A 23,257-nucleotide genomic window follows, 5' to 3' on the forward strand; every position below is an offset into this window, starting at 1 on the left:
CACTCAAACGCACAACAATTCTCATTCTCAAATCAATGTCAGCCATAGATAGAAGGTCAGGGCATGTCTGTCTGTCACATCTCTTGCCAGAGTCACCCCAGCCAAGGCATCACATCAGGCTCCTGCTCCCTTCTGAGTTTTGTCAGCATGTGAAGTTTAAACAAATGGCAGCAATCGATTCCACAGCCCTGCCAAACTACATCTGCCTCTGGCTGGCAGGTGCAGCCAATGTAGAGGAACACACTATCTCTAATTATCCACATCACACATCTTTCAGCAGCGGATGACTATATCATCTCACCTCAACATACACAAGCCAGTTATTTTCCATTGTTTGCTTAGTTTGATTTAAATTAAGGATGTCAAATGTAGTACTTCAGTACCAAGAAAATAAAAAAAAATCATTAAAATCTCGCTAAGGTATCAATGTAAACAATCAAATATGTCCAAAGTGAATGTACATAATGCAAAAAAAAACAACAACAACATTTTATTAATAAAATATGCAGCTGAATATTACTAACACTGTCATTTATACTAAAGTAAATGTAAATAACCACGTTCAAACAATGTATACAACTCTTCTAATTTATAAATGATAAATAATTTTGCTAATAATAATTATAAATATTTAGAAAAATGTTTATTATTAAACAGTTTACTTTCCTTGAATAATTACTTAAATATCTGAAGCAATGCTTACACTGACAAATACTCAGTTAGCATAACATTATATCTTTTTTTTTCAATTTGTAATCAGCAGTCAGTAAATGTTTTTGAAGGATTCTGTTTGCTTGTGTTCTTGTGTGGATTGCACTGGGTGAGATGAATTGAAAAGATTAGCTGTCTTAAAACATCACTGCCCCTGTATTGATCTAAGGGGCAACCCCTTTAGACAACGCTGCTTCTAATTATTTTTAAAATCTCCATGTAAACAAGGTCTGGCTGCTTATCAAGAGGGATGGCATACAAATGAAAGCTTTGAAATAACCGTTTGTCAGTTCTGACAGGCTGTATGCCCTGATGTTTTGCTCCACTCCGATTGGAGCACCATGATAATGGCCATAACCGAAGCTGTGACTCAAAGATGTGGTTCAAATGCCTGCACTTCCTCTCCATTAAATCGACCCACAGGTGACGTGAGCACTAACATGAGACCCTAAAGGTTATCCTATAGGACTTTAAGAAACTTTTTAACATTTCTTCACTTTCTCTCCCTCAGCCAGCTGTCTTCTCTCAATAGATGCACTGAGGCTGGTGGCCATATGTTGGCTCTCTGACTAGCTGCAGGCATTTGGAGAACAGTGAAAGACGAGTGGAGAACACAGCACTCAAATCTGCATTACTAGTGCAGAGAGAGAATGCAGCACTGTCTCAAGCACCATACAGAGTGAATGCAACTTCCAATAAGGATTACAACATCAGACAATTCTCTGAGCATCCTGATTTATTAAAATGCAACATGTCAACGTTTGCAACGTTGTGGATAATCTCTCATTTAATGTTTTTACTGACAAGTATTACACGCTTGGGCTTTTCCAAACTAATTGCCAATGTGATAACTCCATCAGAGACGCTGTCAAACTTAAACCCTGTTCACAGTGACAGCAACCTGCAGCAACACAACATCCTGAAGTCATTCATTTTCAGTAAGAATTGGTGATTTTTTAGTGACTAGTGTCCAGTGATGATTGTGTGATAATGCTTCTGTCAACATTTTACTGTTCTGTACCTGACCTGCTTTATACATTTTGCATATATACACATATATGTACAGTATTTAATAGCCAAACCCCATAACTGTCACCGTCCCACCTGTGGGACGCTTGACACTCTTTTTTGTTGTTGTCTTTTTCTCTATAAAATATTTTAGTAATCATCATAAATCATATATTATTTGAAAGCTTAGAAGCCCAAGATTCATCCTGTGAAAACCATTTTGAAATCGGACATTGCTTTACCATAGAAATGGTACTTTAAAATCTAATGGCGGTCACCTCCCCCTTAGTGGGCAGGGTCAAGTGTCATAAAACTTTTTATAATCTTGGATTTCATATTTGGTGGTTATTTTGAGATAGAAGTAAAATTCACAGAGATATCTAGAGAAAAATGCATTAAGCAAAATTCAAAATAGTTTTGATGACTCCCAGTGGCTGTGTGTGGTATGACGCCCTAAATAAAATCTCACAGGAACCTAAATTTTTCATATCAACTTCAAATTTATAAAATAACTAATTTAGACACAAGGCTTTAATTTTATACTAATTTTAGAGTAAAACCTGTTATGTAAAATATTTCTAATAAATAAAATAAAATAAAATTAATGTAGCACATATTATTTACAGTACATTTAAACTTCTATAACTTTTTGATACTGCAAATTTTCCACTTTTGCCAAAATCTGCTAATTTTCTTCTTTAAAAAGAGACCAACCTTATGTTTATATTCCAAATTGTTCATAAATTACAGCAATTTTAGTTTGGATAGAGCACTTTAATGCCTATTTAAAAAATGGGGGGTGACAGTTACACATTTGTGAAAAAATGGGTCATTCTAAAGGACTCAGTGAATTCAAGTGTGGTACAGTGATAGGATGCCAAATTTCATCACTGCTAGATATTCCTTGGTCAACTGTAAGTGGTATTACTGGAAAGTGAAAGCATTTTGGAAGAGTAGTAACTCTGCCACTGGACTCTGGAGCAGTGGAAACTTCATTTGGACAACTTTAAAGGCGATTTTCTCAATATTTTTTATTTTTTTGCAACCTCAGATCCCAGATATTAAAATAGTTGTACCTGGACCAAATATTGTCCTATCCTAACAAACCATACATCAACGGAAAGCTTGTTTATTCCGTTTTCAGATGATGTATAAATCTACATTTAGAAAAATTGACACTTAAGACTGGTTTTGTGCTACAGGGTCATACATAAGAACAAAAGCACAGATTTGTATTAGGCTGTTTTGATTACCCAATTACAGTCACTTTCCAGTTAGTGCCATCATAAAAATACACTTACTTATAGCTTCAAAACTTTACGTCACATTCTCCAACTACAAATATTTCAGCTAATATATATTTTAGTCTATTTCACTCTGTCTGTTTGGCACACATGCGCATGGTGGTGTTCGTTCTCTGAAGTGAAGTTTAGCAGAGATTACCCAAGAAGGATCATGCACTCCTGACAGTAAAATTGTAATATTTCCATGACTTTCTAAAATGTATAGATAAAGAATTTACCTGTAAAATGTAAGTTATTCATTAAGGAAAACAGCACATCTCAAACACATTAAACAGCTTAAGTAGAGTCTCTGTCAGCCTCACACACAGCCTTTCTGTCACAGGATCTGACGGGGCAAGCCACTATAAAGTATATGAAACTATAAACCATACTATAGTATGGTTTATAGTTTCTTAATATAAAACTTCTTAATATAAAACTTGTCACATGTTTAGAAAAAATTGGATCATGCACTTTCTCCGCAGCAGCAGAGTCTGTGTCCTCCACAATATTTTTCAGATGTGCTGATTCACTCATTTCAATCTACTGTATATCGATATAAACGGTATTGCCCCATATATTGCTTATAAAGAATATATCGAAATACCGTACAAACTCAATATCTAGCCCAGCCCTATGATAAAGCATGTCACATATGATTATTTCTATCTACATACTGTACAGTGATATAATAATAAAAAAAATAGTAAAATAAAACTGTGCCAGAAATTGTTTGCATTCTGATTGAGTTAGATTCATGCATTGATAATCGTTCATCTTGTTCATGATATGATGTATCATGCAGTACTGCTGAACTCAAATGCTCTCTCCTGCAGAAATAAAACTGATTCCTTGTCAAAACAGACATTTTATTTTCACCGGCAATACATTTGTTTTCAGTAATACAGCCCACCAATAATGGCCAACAACAGAAACGCATACTAGTGATAAACAGCACAAACAAAAAATCTTTATAATCACATTTAAACTAGGGCAAACTATTTTTAAGAACAGACAGGCTTCCCCAATAAGTTTAGTTCAATAGTAAACAAAAGCTTTGCATTTTCAAGACACTGTGGGCACAATTTTATGAAGATGTCAACTGTGATGAAATCAAACTGGGTTCTGATGCTGGGGGTGGATTAGTGATCACTGGGGTTTTTCAGATGAATGAAAACCCCAGAGCAAAAGCAGACACAGGTCACACTGAGTTCACACATTCTGCCTGACATCTGGATCACTGTTGGTCACTTGAAATATCACAATCTATTTTCAAATCTCAGTTTGGATGCCGAGCAATTACATGTATAAGTGTATAATTCTTTTAAAGATACTCAAATTTCCATTTGATATGTTCCTCAATAACATGACAGGTTACTCTTCAGATCACATGCAATGATTTACTCTTCGTTATCAGATTCAATCAATCAAATTCACTCAATCATTCAGTTTCCCCATTACCGCTGTTATTGCCTCGCAGTGCTAATAAAAAGAAAATTAGACACATCCTGCCAGGGCTTCTGAGGATAAACATGTTGTGGACCACAGAAAAGACAACAAAAAAAATATTGATTCTTCCTCTGACAACTTCCTTGATACATGATAGAGAGTTTTATATACTGCTAAAAGGGGTGGGCCATATGATACATATGATACTTTAAATAAGGTCTTTATGATATACAAAGTTTTGATACCATGGAAATTTCATAATTCTTGTTAACAGTGTCAATATCACAAAAAAATAATACTAGCCCAAAAAAGCAAGAAAAAAAGCAAGTAAAAATCTGTGATTAAACAAGAATATAGGGCTTTTACCGCTAAATCGCCATCACCTGCTTATAATTGGAGTGGCATTTAATAGAAAGAGCCGTAGATCGCTGACAAGCTACGCAATATCGCGTTCATTATCGAAGGCGATTCATCTGTATGTCGTTAGATATATCGCCCAGCCCTACAAGAATAAGAAACTAATTACAAGCAATTGGACAACAAATTACAGTAGGAAAAAATACATCAGAAATGCTACATTGTATAAAGTAATCAAATGTAGAAAAACACTGCATATTCTTCACTGTATAAATTAAATATTTCTTCTTATTAAAGTTACAAAAAGTGATTTAGTCAAGAGCAGTGACATAATTTCTGTCTTTTGTTTGATCAACATTATTGAAGAAATATTAGACTGCTGTCACTTTAAGAGCTACCAAGATCCAATATACTGTTACACGTGTTGTATTTCTTAGCCTTTTGCTTTCACTTAAGACCTAAATCACTACTAAGAGAGGCATTTTGGCACAAATAAGTATGTGTATTTAACCATTCAAGGACTATAAAGTGGCAAAAATAACTCAATACTCCTGTGCTCTATGTTCATGTGTGCACCTCTCTGACATCGTTCAGAGACAGTGCGCACATATACCTAAATGGGTTTTCTTTCACTACTCAATGCATTTTAACAGCTTAAAATCACTTGTTTTTAAATCGGAATGCTTAAAAATGCATGTAAACAGTATATTTTACCCTACCCCTAACTGCTAGAGTGCACTGCTAGATGACAGATAGAACAACAGTATGAATGATAGGACAACAGATGGATAGACAGAACAACAAAACGATAATGTATTTGCATGCTGACCTGTGCTGCTCTGGATGGTTCTGACTGTAGTGGTGGTCCTTGGGGGGGAGGCCGGTAGCAAAGGCCCGTCGTCATCCTGCGAGCAGCCCTGGTCGATGGCACGCACGTAACTGTGACTCCTCATGCGGAAGCACCCGGGCATGGGCAGGTCCAGGGCGTCCACTGCCTGTGACTCCATTTCACTGAACATACTCTCACACACTGCCTCAATCTGCCCGTTAACCTCAACCTCACTCACCTGCAGGCAGAGGAGAAGAGAGGGGAGATACAGAGAGAAAGAAAAGACAAGAAATGAAAATTAGAAAAGAGCAGTCAAGAGAAACAGACAGGGCAGAGTTCAGGGAAAATAGCCGTCCAATGGGCTTCGAGGCCCACATTCCATAGGGCACTGTACTTTATAGGGGTGCAGAATAAAAAGAAAGGAAAACAGAGCCAGAAACTGCAGATATGTCATTATGTGCAGGTGAGAAACACATAAGGCAGTGGCAAGAGGAGGAAGAGTCAAAAAAAGAAACACGGTGAAGCTTGAAGGACAGTTTCACAGGGTAAATGAAGGTGCAAGCCACACCAGCAGGGAGGAACTCCTCAAGTGGGGTTTATTGACAAGGTGGAAGACAGCGAGACAGTGCCAGGATCAACATGTTCATTAGTGTTGATCGTAACAGAAACCGACGGTGTACAAGAGCAGGGGGTTAATGAAGTTGTGATAAGGTAGAAGTGTGGAAAGAGGACTGTAGAAAGGGTGGGTGTTTTGGACAAGGTCTACAGCTTGAAACTCTGTGCCAATCACTCATGAGAGCTAGATGGGTATGTTATTATTTACTAACTTTAAAGTTTAGAGTCATGAGCCATCTACAAAATCTTTACAGGAAGGTCTGAAGCATTTCTAATGCTAATATTACTTGTTTATTTTGTTTTTTTGGTCTTCCATCAAAGAGCACAGGCTGTCTCAGAGTCAACGTTGGTGCCAAATGACAATGATGTAATGCTTGCCATTTAGTAATTAGCATGACAAATCAGTGCTTGGGGACTAAGTGTGCCTAAGATGGATGAGTAACTGTCTGATGAATGCCATCCTGGTACTACGAAACACGGAGCATGAGTTGGTTAGACGTATACATCTGGGATTGAACAATGTTTACGGTGATGGTCTAAATTCATCTCATGAATAATTGATGAATCGCAGGTTGGTTTCATGGTTTTTAACTGGACTTGTCGGACTAATCTGGTCCGAGTTTGACCTTACTCTCCCTGCACCCCGCTATGACGGCGTGTTTGGGGGTGAGCACAAACCTGGCTGATGGTGCTCATAGCCCTCATGTAGCTCTCGTTGCGCGAGCGGTATTGGGGAGAAGCTAGCAGAGCTTTGGGGTCCAGGGTGTCCATGCTCCTATTGATGGAAACTTCACTCACCGCCCGCAAGTAGCTGTGACTCCGGATCTGCAGCTTTGGAGAGTGTTCTGTAGAGATACTGTGCATGGAGGAGAAAACAAGAAACATTTATTTATTTGCTGAAAGACAAAAATCGAGTACTTCCCTATATGTATATGTTTATGTGTGTGTGTGTGTGTGTGTGTGTGTATGTATATATAAATATATATATATATATATATATACATATATATTACAATTAATAAAAAAATCTTTTTAGTTAATAATTAATAATTGAAATTAATATGTGTGTGGATAGATAGATAGATAGATAGATAGATAGATAGATAGATAGATAGATAGATCTATCAATAACAATAATAATAATACATTTTATTGAAAATATATTTTTTTCCAAAAAATATTTTATTTTATTTTCATTTTCATAAAACGTAGTAATAAATTAATATTTAAATTTTTTTTTTATTTAATTCATATATTATTGGGTTATATTTATGGTATCCATAAAAAGTCTGTGTAGCAAAACAAACGCTCATGCAAGACCTCTGCATGTGTCCAGTGTACAGCAATGTACATTATGTATGTGGCTCTTTAAATAGATAAAGGGACGGCTCCATCAGGTCACTCAGGCATAAAGCAGGTGGGGTGAGTGCAGCACACGGGCAATGAGTGAAACAGATAAACTCACTTAAGGCCGCCCACGCAGCCCAGCACACACATGGCCGACGCTCGCGCTGGCACTTTGCTGACAGGCAGACAACCTTGCATCTGCATCAGCAGTATGGGAATTAATGGAAGCTCTAGCTTTGGCGTAGATCTCCCATCCTGCATCTGCATGACTTCATCCATTCATAATAAGTGAACACAGCAACTCCTCACGGAACAGTATGGTCCGAAACACCCTGGAGCATCTCTCTACACTACTGGAGACCAGAATGGCTAAACTTCACAAGAAGTGCTCAGGGGGGCCGCACCTCCCCCCCCCCCCCCCCACCACGGTTGTTAATAACATCAGCCATTCACAATGCAGCGCTGTGCCTCACGTACTTTCTGCTGCAGTGGCAGCTCCCCGAGGCATCTAAGACTGTCTATTTTCATGTTTCACAAAGATACAGAATTTTATCTGATGACTAATGTACATGTGAGTTATTCAGTCTTCTGAGCTATAAAATAAGCAGCTCCACTCCTTCTTAATATAAAGAATGAACTCGATAAATATAGAAATTAAACAGTCACTTAGTATTATTAATGATAAACAATGTTAAAGGTCAAAGCACTGTCCCCTGGCATATAATCAGGGCACTAGTTGGTTGGAAGGATTGTGACTGTACTCTAAAGCAAACAAAACCTCCCTTGCACATACAGATGTAACACTGGCATTTGAAGCTTTTCTCTGTCAATAAACAGATAAAACCATCCAAATGCAGAATTGAGGAAATTCCACAAGATTACAAATGTATGAGTGTTCATAATGCCAGAAAAGTATTACAAATCTGCAAATCCTCCAATCTTTGTCTGGGCTTTCCACTACGCTTAGGGTGGAATCTCGGAGCACTTTCTTAGAGCTCGAGCAGATATCAATCTGAAATTGAAGCAAAGAAATTACACTGCTGTCATTTCAATCCTTAATGTCGAACAGTGGTAATCTCAACAACGAAATTACTGAGGAAAATGTTAACAAATGATTTTTGGTTTCACCATAGGAGAAAATGCAATAATAATAATAATAATAATAATATATAATAAGTACAGAGTTAAGTATTATGTGTGTGTATTGTGAATATATTAACTAAATTCCCTCTTATTTTAAAATTTTTATTTAAATTTGTACTTCCATTGACTGAAATGTTATTTTTTTGTCAAGTAAAAAAAAAAAACATTAAAAAAACAAGAATTTGACAATGAAATACTGATCAAATTTACAAGATATTTGTGACAAAAAACTAAGACTTAACAAAATTTTTTGAAAATTATCACTATACATTAGTATAAACAGTTGTTGTCAAAAGTATACAAAAACCTTGCAGAGGTAAAAAAAAAAAAAACATGAAATAGGCTTTAAATAAAAAAAAAAAAAAAAAAAAAAAAAAAAAATATATATATATATATATATATATATATATATATATATATATATTAATGTCATATAAATTAGATGTGATTTTTGTGATTAAAAATATAAACAAATTATGAAATGAAATACTAAATTGATTGGCTCTTTGTCAGAAAAGTGTGAAAAATTATTACTGCACATTAGACTCCAGAAAGACGCAAGAAATGAGAACAGATACAATGAGAACAAACAATTGATTTAATGAACTCAGCCCACCTACAGACCATTTTAGAGAACCTCTTTAGACTTATTACAGCACAAATCTGTTACTATAGTAACCCCACAATGACTTACCTAAACATAGACCAACCCCCGCTCACACACACACACACACACACACACACACACACACACACACACTGGACTCCTTAAAACCACACTGATTCAGTCATATTGCATATTAAGCCGGCTAAATATATCAGTGGAGAACCTGCAAAGTCAATTAATGCTCAGAATAACTGACGAGCTCCTACTGCTTACAAGACCTCAGTCAACTGGCATGGGAGTGTGTGTTTTACAACGCAAGAGCTTTTAAGGAAGTCTCTAGGCTAATTAGAGTTATTACTTGTATCTTTGCCACTGCTGTGGCGTAGCATATTATGCTTCCTTAATTAAATCCTGATATATCCTGATATGACTGATATCTCCGCTGTGCGAAGCAAGTCTGTCTGACCATCTAATCTCACACCCTTCAATGTGTCCGTGTGTATCCTTTATGGGTTCTGCCCGTCAAGCTGTGCTAGGAGCCCCAAGTCATACAGCAGGTTGGTAATTAGTGCAGCGCTGAACCCTGGCTGATTAGACACTCATTACTCAGCAGTAACAGAAAAGCCTGATGCCCTACATGAACGGGAGTCAGGTGCCCATGGGGAAGCAGGGCATGGAGGTACAACAGTCCAACCCAATCAATCTGAGCTCAGAGCTGGACGAAACCAAAGGAAGAACACAAAGAAAACAGTTCCGAGTGGTAGTCAAAGGGCTCAAGTGCCCAGTTTGAGGTTAATGTTTTGCTTAAACTTTAAATTAAATGCAATATCTCTCAAATTTAACGGCAGTCATTTGATATTATTTAATTTATACAACAACGAGTCTTTGACGCCCCTCTAGATAGACTGCTAATGGATTTTCAATTTGAATCGCAAAGACATGATTAATTTGAATTGCGCACTGACCTAGAAGGCAAAAGCTTTTGTATATCACATTCATGTTCTTAGCAAATGCTTTCCTAACAAAGCAATTTACTGTATAACATAGTAATACATAAAAAAGTAGCAAAAATTGCAAAAGAGAGAAAATGATTGGACTCTATTAATTTATAACTCCATTAATTTGCATCAAAGCATTTTTGTTCGCTCAAAGAGAGAGAACAGTAAGAAGATAAAAAAACTCCATCTGTATGGAACTAATATACATATATATATATATTAGTGTTATTAAATATTAAATGTTTTAATCATGATTAATCACATTATTGTCTGAGATTAATCACAATTAATCGCATTATGCACAAAACTGATGATGCATTCAAAAGTAGTGTATTGTGCACTTTTTTTCGTTTAAAAGTAGGCCTACTGCTAAATGATCAAAAATGTAATAATAACATTTGATTCGCAAACACTTTAAACAAATAAGGTGCTTTTTACATCAGTGTTCCTTTTACATAGTAGCAGTTCAAATATTTATTGTAGCCTAAATCTCAACTTAGAACATTAATGTGATTAAATTAAATATATTAGCTATGTCATTGCCAGGACATTTACATTTTTATAGAAAATATTTTATTATTTGTTATAGAAAAACAAGTTATTCTCAGAGTCCAGAGCCTCGATCATAACATTATAACAGGCACCTTCCTATTAGAGATCTGCACGATCGCGGGACACATCGCAGCAGAGTGCGGCACGGGACAACACTTCATGTGCGGGTAGAGACTCGCGTGTGCGGGATGCGGAAAAATAATTAGGGTGTGCTCAAACTAGACAATCTTAACCGTGCCGAAGCGTGTTTGACCCCCAAAGCCTGGTTTGTTTTATTAGTGTGATCGTTCTATTTATCAGTCCCTGGCAAGAACGTGGCTTAGTTATTTATAGATTAGTGAGTGTGAGCGCTAACCGCACCAGAGTGCAGATGTTCTGATACGTGCTGCATGATTGCGTGAATATTTCTGAGCGGCAAAAGCGATAGATATATATTGTGAGAGGGACGTGTGTTACCGCCTCCAATACGACTCAAAATAATAAACTACAAAGTTAACAAAATGATTCACTCCACTATGTTGAGCGAGAGCGCTTCTCTTCTGTCTTCACATGCTATCAGAAACTTCCCATTTCCAGCTTATAAAGTCATGATTATAAGATCGTTGCATTCAGTGAGTGTGAGCGCTTACTGCGCCGGAGTGCAGATCTTCTGATATGTGCTACATGATTGCGTGAATATTTCTGAGCGGCAAAAGCGATAGACCTGTAATGCAATATATTGTGAGAGGGACGTGTGTTACCACGTCCCATTCGACTCAAAATAATAAACTACAATGTTAACAAAATGATTCACTCCACTATGTTGAGCGAGAGCGCTTTTATTTATATATATTTATATATATATTTATATATAGATAGATACACATACATACACGCACGCACACACACGCACACACACACACACACACACACACACACACACACACACACACACACACACACACACACACACACACACACACACATATATATATATATACAGTATAAAGAGCACAGGAAAATGAAAAAAAAAAAAACAGTCTAAAAGAATAGCATCCCACTGGTTGACAATCATTTAAACATTCACTGTGCTACATATGCAGTTTGCTGACAATTCTGGAATTTCGGTGAAATAGATGCTTATTTCAATTCTTATAAAACATACAATATGCTTCAATGATCGTTCATATATAGTCTATAAATACACTACTTTAGCTACAAGACAAAGTGATGTATTGTTGTGAGTAGCCTATAGCATTGACAGCAGCAATGGTTGTCCCCTTCACCAAGTTTATGTCCCAACTCGGAAACTGGTATCAAAATTATTTCTGAATTTCCCTGTAGTAAATACAATCTGAGAGGCGTTCACGTCTAATTTCCGATTAGGAAACTTGCATTTAAGATAATTCTGGTAGCACGTGAAGGCAGCATTAGTCTCAGACAAATTAATATCTTGACTAAAAAACAAAACCAAACAAACTTACCTGCATTTCCATTACCCTTCAAATTTAGCAAATTGAAATTGCTAAAATACATTGATATTGAAAATACACCTAAATGGAAGCAATTTTGCAAAATACTCCCATATATCGCAAAAAAGTTTTTACACTCACATGAGGTGGGTTCTTAGGCAATTTGAAAAAGGAATATTTCTCAAAACTGCAAAGGAAACAGTTTTTTTTTACATTTACAGATCACTTGGTGTATGTAAAATTCATATGACCATTACTATAACCTCCAAGAAATATCTTATACGTGGTTCCTCTCAAGTATAATGGGCGTCCCTTGCCATCAGTGCTTGAAAAATTGGTAACACTTTCTATGAAGCCCGTATTTATGAAACATTATAAGGGTATTCTTAAGGCATTATAATGAATGCATAATGCATTATAAAAAACCTTATAATATGTTGTATCATCTCATGAATATTCATAAGAACAGTTTTTTTCAGTTGGAGTATTAAGCTCACATCAGTTAATTAACATAAGCCCCACAGGAAAGACTCACAAGCTGTAGTAAGATACTGTGCAGATCTTAAATAAACAATGTCAAGATATGATACAGTCCATTATACTGTAAATGAAGTAGATTTAATATGGTGTTCATTGAGTGTTATAAATAATCATACTCTTAAACTTATATTCAGAAAATACTTAAGTATTATGATGAATTATAGTTATTGTTATGATTATTCATGAGTTGATATAACATATACGTTTTTTATAATGCATTATGCATTCATTATAATGCCTTAAGAATACCCTTATAATGTTTTATAAATAGGGGCTTCATAGAAAGTGTTACCGAAAAATTAACTCTCAACATTATCTGTAAAATCAACATGTCTGTTGTGCATTATGGCACATTGAGACAAAATCGCAAAAGTTTTGCACAAATTTGTAATGGAAATGCATTGCTGTGATACACTATTATAGTTTTTATAAATATTTTTGAATACTTTTTTTGTTCTTTTCTTTTTTTAGTTCTTTTGTTGTGTTTTTCTCAGTTTATTTCAGAAGAAAAAAAATGATAAATTTTTCCTGGTCAGCTCAGGAAAATGACAAAAGCCTGACTAAACTGACACGTCTTATCATAAACTGCTGAAATATATGAGAAACCAAAACAACAGAGATCTGAGTCCCAGACAAATTAATATCTTGACTAGAAAAACAGACTTTGCCTGCACCTTTCTGTAGGGAGACGAGTGCAGCACAGCAGATAAAACAGACAGTTAATAAACTCGTCACTCTCTAAAGCTACATGGTAACAGATCTGCATGCTTGGCAGGTGTTAAAGGTGTTGACTACAGCACTGGTGCGCTTTAAAATGAGGATTGGACAGGCAGAGGATTTTGAGCTGTTAGATGGCCAGCTGGATGACTATTACGTGGCTAAAGCACAGTCTTCAAGAGATGCCAAGCTCTGGATACCAACACAGAAGAACATGGTTAGAGCTGTTGCCAATAGCAAACACTTTCATGCTAACTTTTAATAATTGTGAAACTCTATGAAAAAAATGTATCTGGAATGTAAACTTGAACATCAATAATCAATTACTGAATTAGTTCCAATATTATAATAACTGCCATCAATGCAGACCAGATGTTTTTATTTTGAAGGTGTTGGAAGGTTGGCTGATTGATTCTACTGGTCCAAAAATCAACACCATAGGATATCATACATCTTTTGCTTATTGGTTACTGTTGAATAATATTTCTTAATAATATTTTTGTCCCATTTCCACAACAAATCTTCTGTATATGTTATGGGACCAGCTTTCAGGTGAAAGCATCACCCAGCATGATGTCTTTTGATTCAGCAAGTCATTCACTCGACTAATCAATTCAGCTGGTTCAAAAGATTGAGTTAAATCAATATCTCAAGAGTGAATTTTAGTTTGACTTCCAAACTGGTTAAAATAAATCATTACAAAGCTACTCTTGAATCAGTCTTCACTAGATGAAATTGCAGCACATGGTCGCTGATCAATTTAGTAGTTATTATCTGATATTATTATAGTAGTCATTATCTGAAAATAGCCAATTTGTCACAGCTTTTGTGGTCAATAACCTTAATAATCTACCACTTTAAAGTATTGGGTATTAAATATGTGACCCCTTTTATTTAGCTTAATTTTCTAACAATTTTAATTTTTGTTCGTAATAAAAAAACAAACAAAAACTACAACAACACTGACTATTACATACTACTGTACAGTAAACAATCTTTACATATATAATTTATTTTAATATAATAATTCATTAATATAATAATTAATTATTTATTTACTTTTATTTATTTACTTAATTATATATAACAACTTCCGTTTTGTATAACTAGTTTTTCCAACAGTTGGTCTATCAATTAAATAATTAATTTCACAAATACACCTGAATGATACATGATTCTGTAAATGGCATTTTAGTATCTATTTAGTATTTTTTTTTTATTTAGCACAGTTTTATTATCAATATTTGTAAATAATTTTAGTTAAAAACATTTTTTTTTCATTTTAATTTTAATTTTAGTTTTTAGATATTAGATTTAAGTTTTAGTTACTTTAGTAATCAACTTAAACTAAAATAAAATTATAAATAATGCCTTGGTAGTTAAGTAGGCAAGTAGTTAAAATAAAGGAAGTTTAAGATTTTTTTTTTTATAGTAACAAAATGGTTTTCAAATGGTTTTAGTTAACAAAAACCATGGTTCGAATGAAAACTGGTGTTTGTGTAAAATGTTACACTAAAAAAATTAATACAATCAACACAATGGATCTAAATCTTACTTACTTTAGAGTGGTCATCTCTGTGAGCGATGGCTGGGTGGCTTTGAGGTAGCTGGCCCGTCGCGCCTGCATCTTGGGCGAGGGTTTAGGGCTGCCGTCCGAATCTCCGCTGTCTTCCTCCGCCATGGCTTTCACGTAACTCCCGCTGCGCATGCGTCTGCAAGGGATATCCTCATCTTTCCCCAGTGGAAAGCCTCCCCACTCATCTTGAGGAACCTGTGGGGTCAGAGGTGACACTGTGTCATGAACCTCTTCCGAAAGGTGCATGTCACCATCCAAACTGCATCCCATGAGCTCAGCTCCACAAATCACCCATACACACACACACGCACGCACGCACGCACGCGCACGCACGCACGCACGCACGCACGCACGCACACACACACACACACACACACACACACACACACACACACACACACACACACACACACACACACACACACACACACACACACACACACACACACACACACACACAAATTCTGATCTCCACTTCTTCTCTTTGTGCCGGCAGAGGTAATTAATGAGGCTGCCGGTGTGAGCTTGCATGATTACACTAACGACGCCTCCCTGGTTAGTTAAGCATCTGTCTCAGTACAGCTCTCCCAGGGCTAACTATCATCTATAGGACTCTCTGAAAGCATGAGAAGTTAGACTGCGGTTTCAAGAGAGGAACAACTTAAGACTGACAAATAGGAAAAGCTTTCATTTTCAACTAATTGGTTTTAGGATAATCAAATGCTAACAGTCTAATTGTAATAAAGCCTTGACAAATGTTCAGTAAGACTACATAAAAGAATGTCTGATGTAATAAAATATACAGTAAAATGAGAATTGTATGAAACCACTACTTCGAAGATGCTTTCTGAAGTGGACCAGAGAAAAAAAATTAATTAATTAATTTGTTTAATTTACGTCTCTATGATGACTGGCTGATATACCAGAAGGGAGGCTAGCCTCCACTATGATGTTCCTTTTCTCAACACTCCTTTTTTTTTTACAAATTACAAACAAAAATATATACATTCTGAGAAATGAACTGAAATGAATTGTGAATTTTATTAACATTAAATCGTCCTCATTTTCACCTCCAAATTTTGGGGAAGCTGTGCCTCCCCTGCCTCCCCCGACAAGCCACCACTGAGTTTTAGTTGGTTTCACTTGATTATTTGACCTCAAAGAAGGGCTGAACTCACTGTAAACCCCAGTTGCCAAAATACCTGCCAGTTTGTTATAAATGTGATTGTTCAGCACATACGTAACCACTCATTATATTTATTATATACAATTATAATTAATTTTAATTGCATGAGCTTACATTCATAAAAGTCTGTAATACTAGGTGGTACTCTTATCATATAACAACAAGGATCCACAGTATTAGTTCCATTGCTTAAATGCCTCACAAAAATTTGATGAATAAATAAATAAATGCATAAAAAAAGATTCAGTAATTCCTAAAGTTTGTTAAATCATAGTATGTCTCTTCTTTCTTTCTTAAAGATACAGAAAGGGCCATAATCAATTTTTTTTTTATTATTATTACAAATGTTTTATTTTTTATTATTATTATGTGGATCTGGGAACATTAAGCCCCGCTCAATTCGAACACTGCTTTCATGCAAAAATCAAATGTGAGCATGCAAATTTCTCAGGCCATACAAACCACATGCTAACAGAGAGCACATCTGTGTGTCACTCTGCATGAAGATTCCTTTTAAGGTTTGGAAAGAGATTCTCGGCTGGCATCGAGAGAAAATCCCACTTTAAAGAATTTCACTGTGATTATATGAATCAGCGCAGAGCTTGTGTTACTGGGGAAATGGCTGGCCTTGACGTCAGGAAGTGTATAAAAGGCAGTCAGAGGAAGAATGAGTCCAGTAACACCGGTTCTTTGCCCACACACATGCTCACACACCCGACAAACACAAAAACTTCCTTCAAAGATACCACCAACACCCACACAAGCCTTTAGTCAAGTCGAGTCTGATGAGCAGAAAATGAGGATAAATCCTGTTGAGCAGACCTGGGTACAAGACTCCGAGTCTTCACAGCAGACTGGGCCTCGCTTTATCATTTCAAGGATGAAAGACTGTGTCCCACATGAGAGTTTCCATTTCCTTACATTAACAGAATTTCAGTTTATATCTTTAGGTGCTTATTTTAGCCTCACATTCTTAAAAGTGCAGTAAGTAGGGATGGGTATCGTTTACATTTTATCGATACCGAATAACGGTACTTATCAATACAGTTATCGATACTATTTGGTGCAAAAAGATATGATGTGAAAAGTTATTTTAATACTCCTGAATTTTAGCAACTGTATTAAAGTTCTTCAGTCAAGAGCAGTGAGTTATTTTTCTCTTTGTGTCTTATTTTATTAATATTAAATGAATAGTTTGAAATGAAATGAAAATTGTGTCATCATTTACTCACTCTCAAGTTGTTTTAAACCTTAATGATTTTGTTTCTTCTGTTAAAATAAAAGTTATTTTGAAGATTGTGAGAAATCAAACTGGTCTCCTGAAACTTCCCAATTTTTTTTCCTACTATTAAAGTCAGTGGTACCAGCAACTATTTGGTTACCCACATTCTTCAAAATATTATTTTGTGTTCAGCACAAGAAATAAATTATTACAGGTTTGGTACAACGTGACAGTGAGTAAATAATGACAGAATTAAAATTTTTGGGTGAACTATCCTTTTAAATGACAATCAGCAGCATGTTTAGTACTATCCCTTCAAGAGTTGCACAAATCCTTTTCTGTTAACATAACTGTACTTTCACTTTAGACATAAATAACAGTTTTTATATGTAAAACTTTTGTGTTTTTGACAGTATTAAGCACAATCAGATGATAATTAAGATAACTAAGTTATCAGGTGCTGTTTGACCAGCTTTTTAGTGTACGCACACTTCAGGTGTACGCGCACTGAATATGCACGTCAGAACAGCGCGCAAATTAAATGTTTAACCGACAAGGCTTAAAAACACATGCAAATAATGTACTTTTGTAATTGTGAATAAGTGCAGTGTCTAGTGAGTGTAACTCTACCGCTGAAGTAACATTTGATGTGAATGTGTCTCACGAGTTGCAGTTGGAGTTGGAGCCAGGAGACACAGTACAGCTCACTGCTTGAGTTTTGTTAGTAAATGTTTTATTATATTACTAGTGTTGCCTCCTTTGTTCACTCCTGCATATGTTTCATCTGACACTGGTGTCGCTTAGTTTTGTATTGTGAGCCAACACTTTCGAACGTTTCACTCTTTCCGCGATGACTGATTGCACACAAACACCCACCGCACATGCGCATGGATATCACGTGCACGTCGAGCAAACGAAGGCCACATCATTCAGTGAAGGAAAATGACAAGCAACAGCCATTGACATTGACTGCGTTTACATGCAGCCAATAACCCGTTCAAAACCGGGATATTAGCAATAACCCGGTCGCGCACGGCCATGTAAACACCGGCAAAAACCCGGATATGCTCATATCCCGGTTTTTAAAAGGAATCTTGGTCTTTTGAGTAGAGACGGCGCATAAAAAAACACCGCGTGCAGTATAGAGGCACAGTAGTGTCAAGTGCTGCTGGTGGATCAGTACCAGCGCCAAAGCGCAAACAAAGACTATCGCTATCTGCCCCAAACTATTCATTATCCGCCTGCTGCTGCTGTTGTTGTTGTTGTCTTTGGATACAGGAAGAAGAATCGGAAATGACGCATATTGCGTCTTGTTGTCCGTACGTCCAGACGCTAACCGTGCGTCGCCGTTTACATCGGGATTGGTAACTCTCACTGCTCACGCATGTAAACAGGTTATCCCGAATGTTTCAGAAACCCAAATAGTGACCTTAACCCGACCATAACCCGAATTTTAACAGCATGTAAACGTAGTCATTGAAGTATACAGGTATAATAAAACGCAAGTATTGATAACAGTATAATTTGTCCTGAAGCTTATCTGTAGTCAGGTATTAACACAATTATGCAATAGGACAGTAAGTGAACAGGAAGCAAGGGGGGAAGAGAAAGATTGAGCTTACAATAAATGAATTATGGGGGGGGGGTGGGGGGGGGGGCAAGAGAGGAGCCACTAACTACCATCTTACAAAAACACTGTTAATGGGACCATTATATTAACAAAAGTAGCTACACACGATCATCTCAAATGTTATCAAAACCATCCGCTATTTTGCTAGCATTCGCTCACAGCATCTGAACTCAAATGATCTGCTTCACCTACCATGCTCTCAGATTCCTGTTTACCATATATGGCCTTCCCTGTGAACACATAAAATGACTGACCGCAGTAGGGGCCTCAAAGTGTTCTAATTGGCAAGCAAAAGAATCTGACAGTGGAGAACTGTCACAGAAACAGGTGCCATTCTATAAAATATTGTAGTATAATGTAACCTCATCTAAAATTTTATGAATCACTATACTGATCAATCACTATTGTGATCCTACTCAGTGCACACACAGACACACAGAGGCACTCCCAAAAGAACAAGCATGAAACCCTAATGTCTGTATAAGGTCAACAACATCAATATCATAATTCTAACTTGATATCGACAGCAAATCACAACTTGCTGAACATCTAAAGAATCTTTCCACAAACCTTTAGAACAAGACCAGCACAGTGCAATGCCCTGTCACTCACGGTTGTTATGGCAACTGGCATCCAGATTTAGCCCTGAAGAAAGATGCCAATTATTCTTTGTATTGACAGAGCATGATAGAGAACATGTGAGACATTCTGCCAGCTCAATTTAGCCTCTGAATTAGTATGTGGCTGCCCACGTGCAAACTCTGATTCACAGTCCGCTGCAGGTGGTCTTAAGATCTTCTCTAGTTCGCTCGTTTGATGCATGTACAACGTAACAGGTTACCTCATTTGTCTGTATACTAGAACTATGAGGACTGTGCAGCATTACGTACAAAAGGAATAGGAAAAACTTTAAATAATATCAGATACAGTGTTCTCTTTCACCCTAACTAATGTGCTGTTTATTTCTGACACAGTGCTTAGTATTAACCGTCATTCTAATAACTGATACATGCCCTGTAGAGACAAAAGTACTAAGAATGTAACATTTATACACAAATATTGGCCTTCTCAAACAGACATCTCAAACAAACCAGATTTAAACAATAGTACAGTGTGTTTTGGCAGGTATTCCTTTCCAGTCAGATTACAGGACCACTGTCACAAATATTTGTCGATGACTCCAGGGACTAGTAGATTGTAATGCCTGATTAAAGTAAAAATCACATAATACCTATAATGCCTTATAAAATCCCAATTTTAATTCTGAATCTGAATTTAATTTGAACTGAATTTATAGTGATTTATATTGTGGTAGCAAATAGGGTGTTTAAAATGCCTCCTATATAATTGCACATTCAGTTTACATATTTCAGGTTATATATAGTTCTACATTTGAACATATTTAAAGCTGCAGTATGTAACTTTTGCCTCTATATCGCCATCTCTGTTTGAAACATAAAAAGTCACTTAAAGGGTTTTTCAATCAGTTATTTTTGAAGGCTTGATTGTCTTTATGGGGTGCACTGTAACGTGTTCATGCTTTGTTTTTTTTTTGTTTTTTTTTTAAATAATTTTTCTAATATATTACCTTCATGCTACACCATGGTTTCTGTTCTTCTAAAAACGGTCTGGTGACTTCCTGGTTCTATGAAGCCCCTCCCTCAGAAATACGTAATTGGCTCAGATTGGTTAGCTGGCACAGTGTGTTGTGATTCGCTAACCGCCTGGTGCATGCTGTCCAGAAATGTCACACCTCTTACCATTACCCTTTGTTGCTTTTTCCTGGATGCAGTGTTTATGTACATTTGATGTAAAGCTGATTCTAGTCACTACCAGCTATTTGCTGTAGACCTTAAGAAGCAAATACTGTAAAATTACATATCTCTCACTTTGCATCATATATTGCAGATGTTGTTTAAGCTCAAACAGCAACATTACACACTAATTAAAGTTAAAAAAGTGAAATCATAATAAAGCACCCCTTTAAAAAAATTAAGCAACTGTTGTAATAACAAGCTACAAATGCTTCTCCCACATATGGCATATAGTAGCCTGGTCTTCTTTCTGTTTACATATGTGCATCAAACTGAAAAATGATATCAATTCCCTGTGAAATTGGACACAACACCTAAAATTAAAAATTATTATTGTGTGAACTGAGGTAAGATAAGGAGATTTTGTTTTGAAGTTTTGAACACTGATTTCTTTTAAACTCAATAGCCAATTTGTGTTCATTTCTGACCAAAAATGGCACTGCAGCTTTAGTAAAATAACTTTTTGGAACATGTTTTCTTTGAATTGCAGTTTAGAGTGAACTGCTCTTCTTGTCATTCCAATTAAACTTTCAGTGGATTTTAAATTCACATTCATGAATGGAAAGGGAGCCAATTCTGGACTTCTGTATTTTTCACAGCTCAGTTGCATAGGGTGTAGGCTAAGCTAACAGGCTAATTTGCAAACAGTATACTAAGCTAGCACGTAACCTTTCATGAAACCAGTTATAATGGATGGAGTCTATCCTCTTCATACACATCCACAAGAACAGCACTCATCAAATCTGCACCATCCAATCCCACCACCCACACAGACACACACATACAGACTCACACAGAACCCAAGAATTTAGTAAAAACATTGGTAAAGAAAAAAATTGTGATTTACAGGTTTATAGAGGGAAATAATACCAGCCAGAGATTGAATGGATCCAAACAGATGCTTGTCAGCTAAACAGAAAGTAAGGCAGCTAGTGGGTTGCACTTACTTCTCGGCAGAACTCAAATCAAAACTGGAGGCTCTCTCCAGTGGTGGAGGAGAAAGAGGAGGGGTGGTGGAAAGGTGGAGGTGGGTTAGGTGAGCATGTGGGTGTAGGGGAGAATCGAAAGGCTTATTGCATACCTGCAAGAATTGGCATGAGCGCTCCTGCTGACAAGCCTCTGCTTTCACTAGAGCCTTATCTACATTTACAGAGGGCTTCTGGTAGACTTGACGTGCTCTGCTCACCGTGAGAGAGGACGACCACGAGCTCTTCTTCACGAGCTGTGAAGCGTCCACGCTCAGCGGGATGCTTGTGCACGTCGAGCACTTGCCCAAATCATTGCTGCTCCGGGAGTTTTTAAGCGCCTGGTCATTGATGGTGTTGTAGGCTTCCAAGAAGTACTGCGACTGCGACTTATCCGGGTGACGGCCCATGGTCATGACGCCCGGTGGTCCATGGTGAAACAGGCAGGCCTCGCGTTCCAATTCATCCGAGCTCCAATAGCCAGAAGGTGGCGTCCTGTTCTTGGGTTCAGCCGACTTGCAGCGCTCCCGGCTCTTGCTGCGCTTGCGGTGCCGAATAGCAGGGGGTTCTCCGTCGGGGCTGGCCTTGCCTCCATTGATGCTGCCCTTGCCATGGCCGTGACCATGGTGCGGGCCCTCTAGTGAGTGGGACTTTGTGAAAAGCTTCTGAACAGAGTGTACCAGGTGCCGGATTCGGCCAGGGCTGTCGCTCCGTTGCTCCAAGGCAGCAGCGGCACGCTTGTACTGCAGTGTGTGATAGCCATCCCGAGGCACTGGGAGTTGCCGGTCAAACTGATCCAACAGGGCGACAGGGAGACGCTGTTGACCCTTGTTGGCTGGAACCCCTCCCCCAGTGTAGGGAACCACAGCGGTCTCATCCTTCAGCTTATGCTGAGAGCTGTAGTGTCGGCGGGGGAAGGTCCCATAAGGCACCACACAGTCGGGCTGGTAGGGACTTCTCTGGGAGTAGTAAGAGTGGTCGACCGGGTGGGGGTTGTCGATCTGACTGATGAGGTAGGGCTTGTGGTCCAAGTGGTGACCCATGGAGTCAAAAGAGGGGTCACATGTCACCACGTGGTGGTGGCTGCGGCTGCTGGATAAGCCTTTCATCACGAAGATGGAATCATCCAGCGAGGGTTGGAGGCATCCACGCACAGTATGGCTCCAAAGTGACCTGAAGGTCTGCAGGGAATACACAGAAAGACATAAATGATTGTGAGCATTCTGTGCAAACGTTTTCAAGTTTTTTGCTCTCTGG

The 23,257-nt window shown here is 37.4% G+C and overlaps 2 protein-coding genes across 4 annotated transcripts in view; both read right to left on the minus strand.

Annotated features, from left to right (window-relative positions):
* Positions 1-23,109, minus strand: part of dlgap1a (discs, large (Drosophila) homolog-associated protein 1a) — a 45,532-nt gene extending 22,423 nt beyond the window's left edge. For 2 of the 3 annotated variants that reach the window (XR_009422583.1, XM_059501813.1), the window contains exons 1-4: positions 22,117-23,109; positions 15,167-15,378; positions 6,931-7,108; positions 5,638-5,875 (exon numbers count right to left, since the gene is read on the minus strand). Coding sequence is in view for 2 of the 3 variants with exons in the window: in XM_059501813.1 (XP_059357796.1) it covers positions 5,638-5,875; positions 6,931-7,108; positions 15,167-15,378; positions 22,117-23,109 (1,621 nt within the window). In the remaining variant the exon portion in view is untranslated. The remainder of the gene's footprint in view (positions 1-5,637; positions 5,876-6,930; positions 7,109-15,166; positions 15,379-22,116) is intronic. The other variant, XM_059501814.1, reaches the window with a different exon arrangement.
* A 13-nt stretch (positions 23,110-23,122) lies between these two features.
* The window catches only part of cdh12a (cadherin 12, type 2a (N-cadherin 2)), a 358,772-nt gene continuing 358,637 nt past the window's right edge, over positions 23,123-23,257 (minus strand). Inside the window, exon 12 of the transcript XR_009422584.1 lies at positions 23,123-23,181. The gene's annotated coding sequence lies outside the window, so the exon portion shown is untranslated. The remainder of the gene's footprint in view (positions 23,182-23,257) is intronic.

This window comes from Carassius carassius, chromosome 20 (genome assembly GCF_963082965.1).
Source record: "Carassius carassius chromosome 20, fCarCar2.1, whole genome shotgun sequence".
NCBI lineage: Eukaryota > Metazoa > Chordata > Actinopteri > Cypriniformes > Cyprinidae > Carassius > Carassius carassius.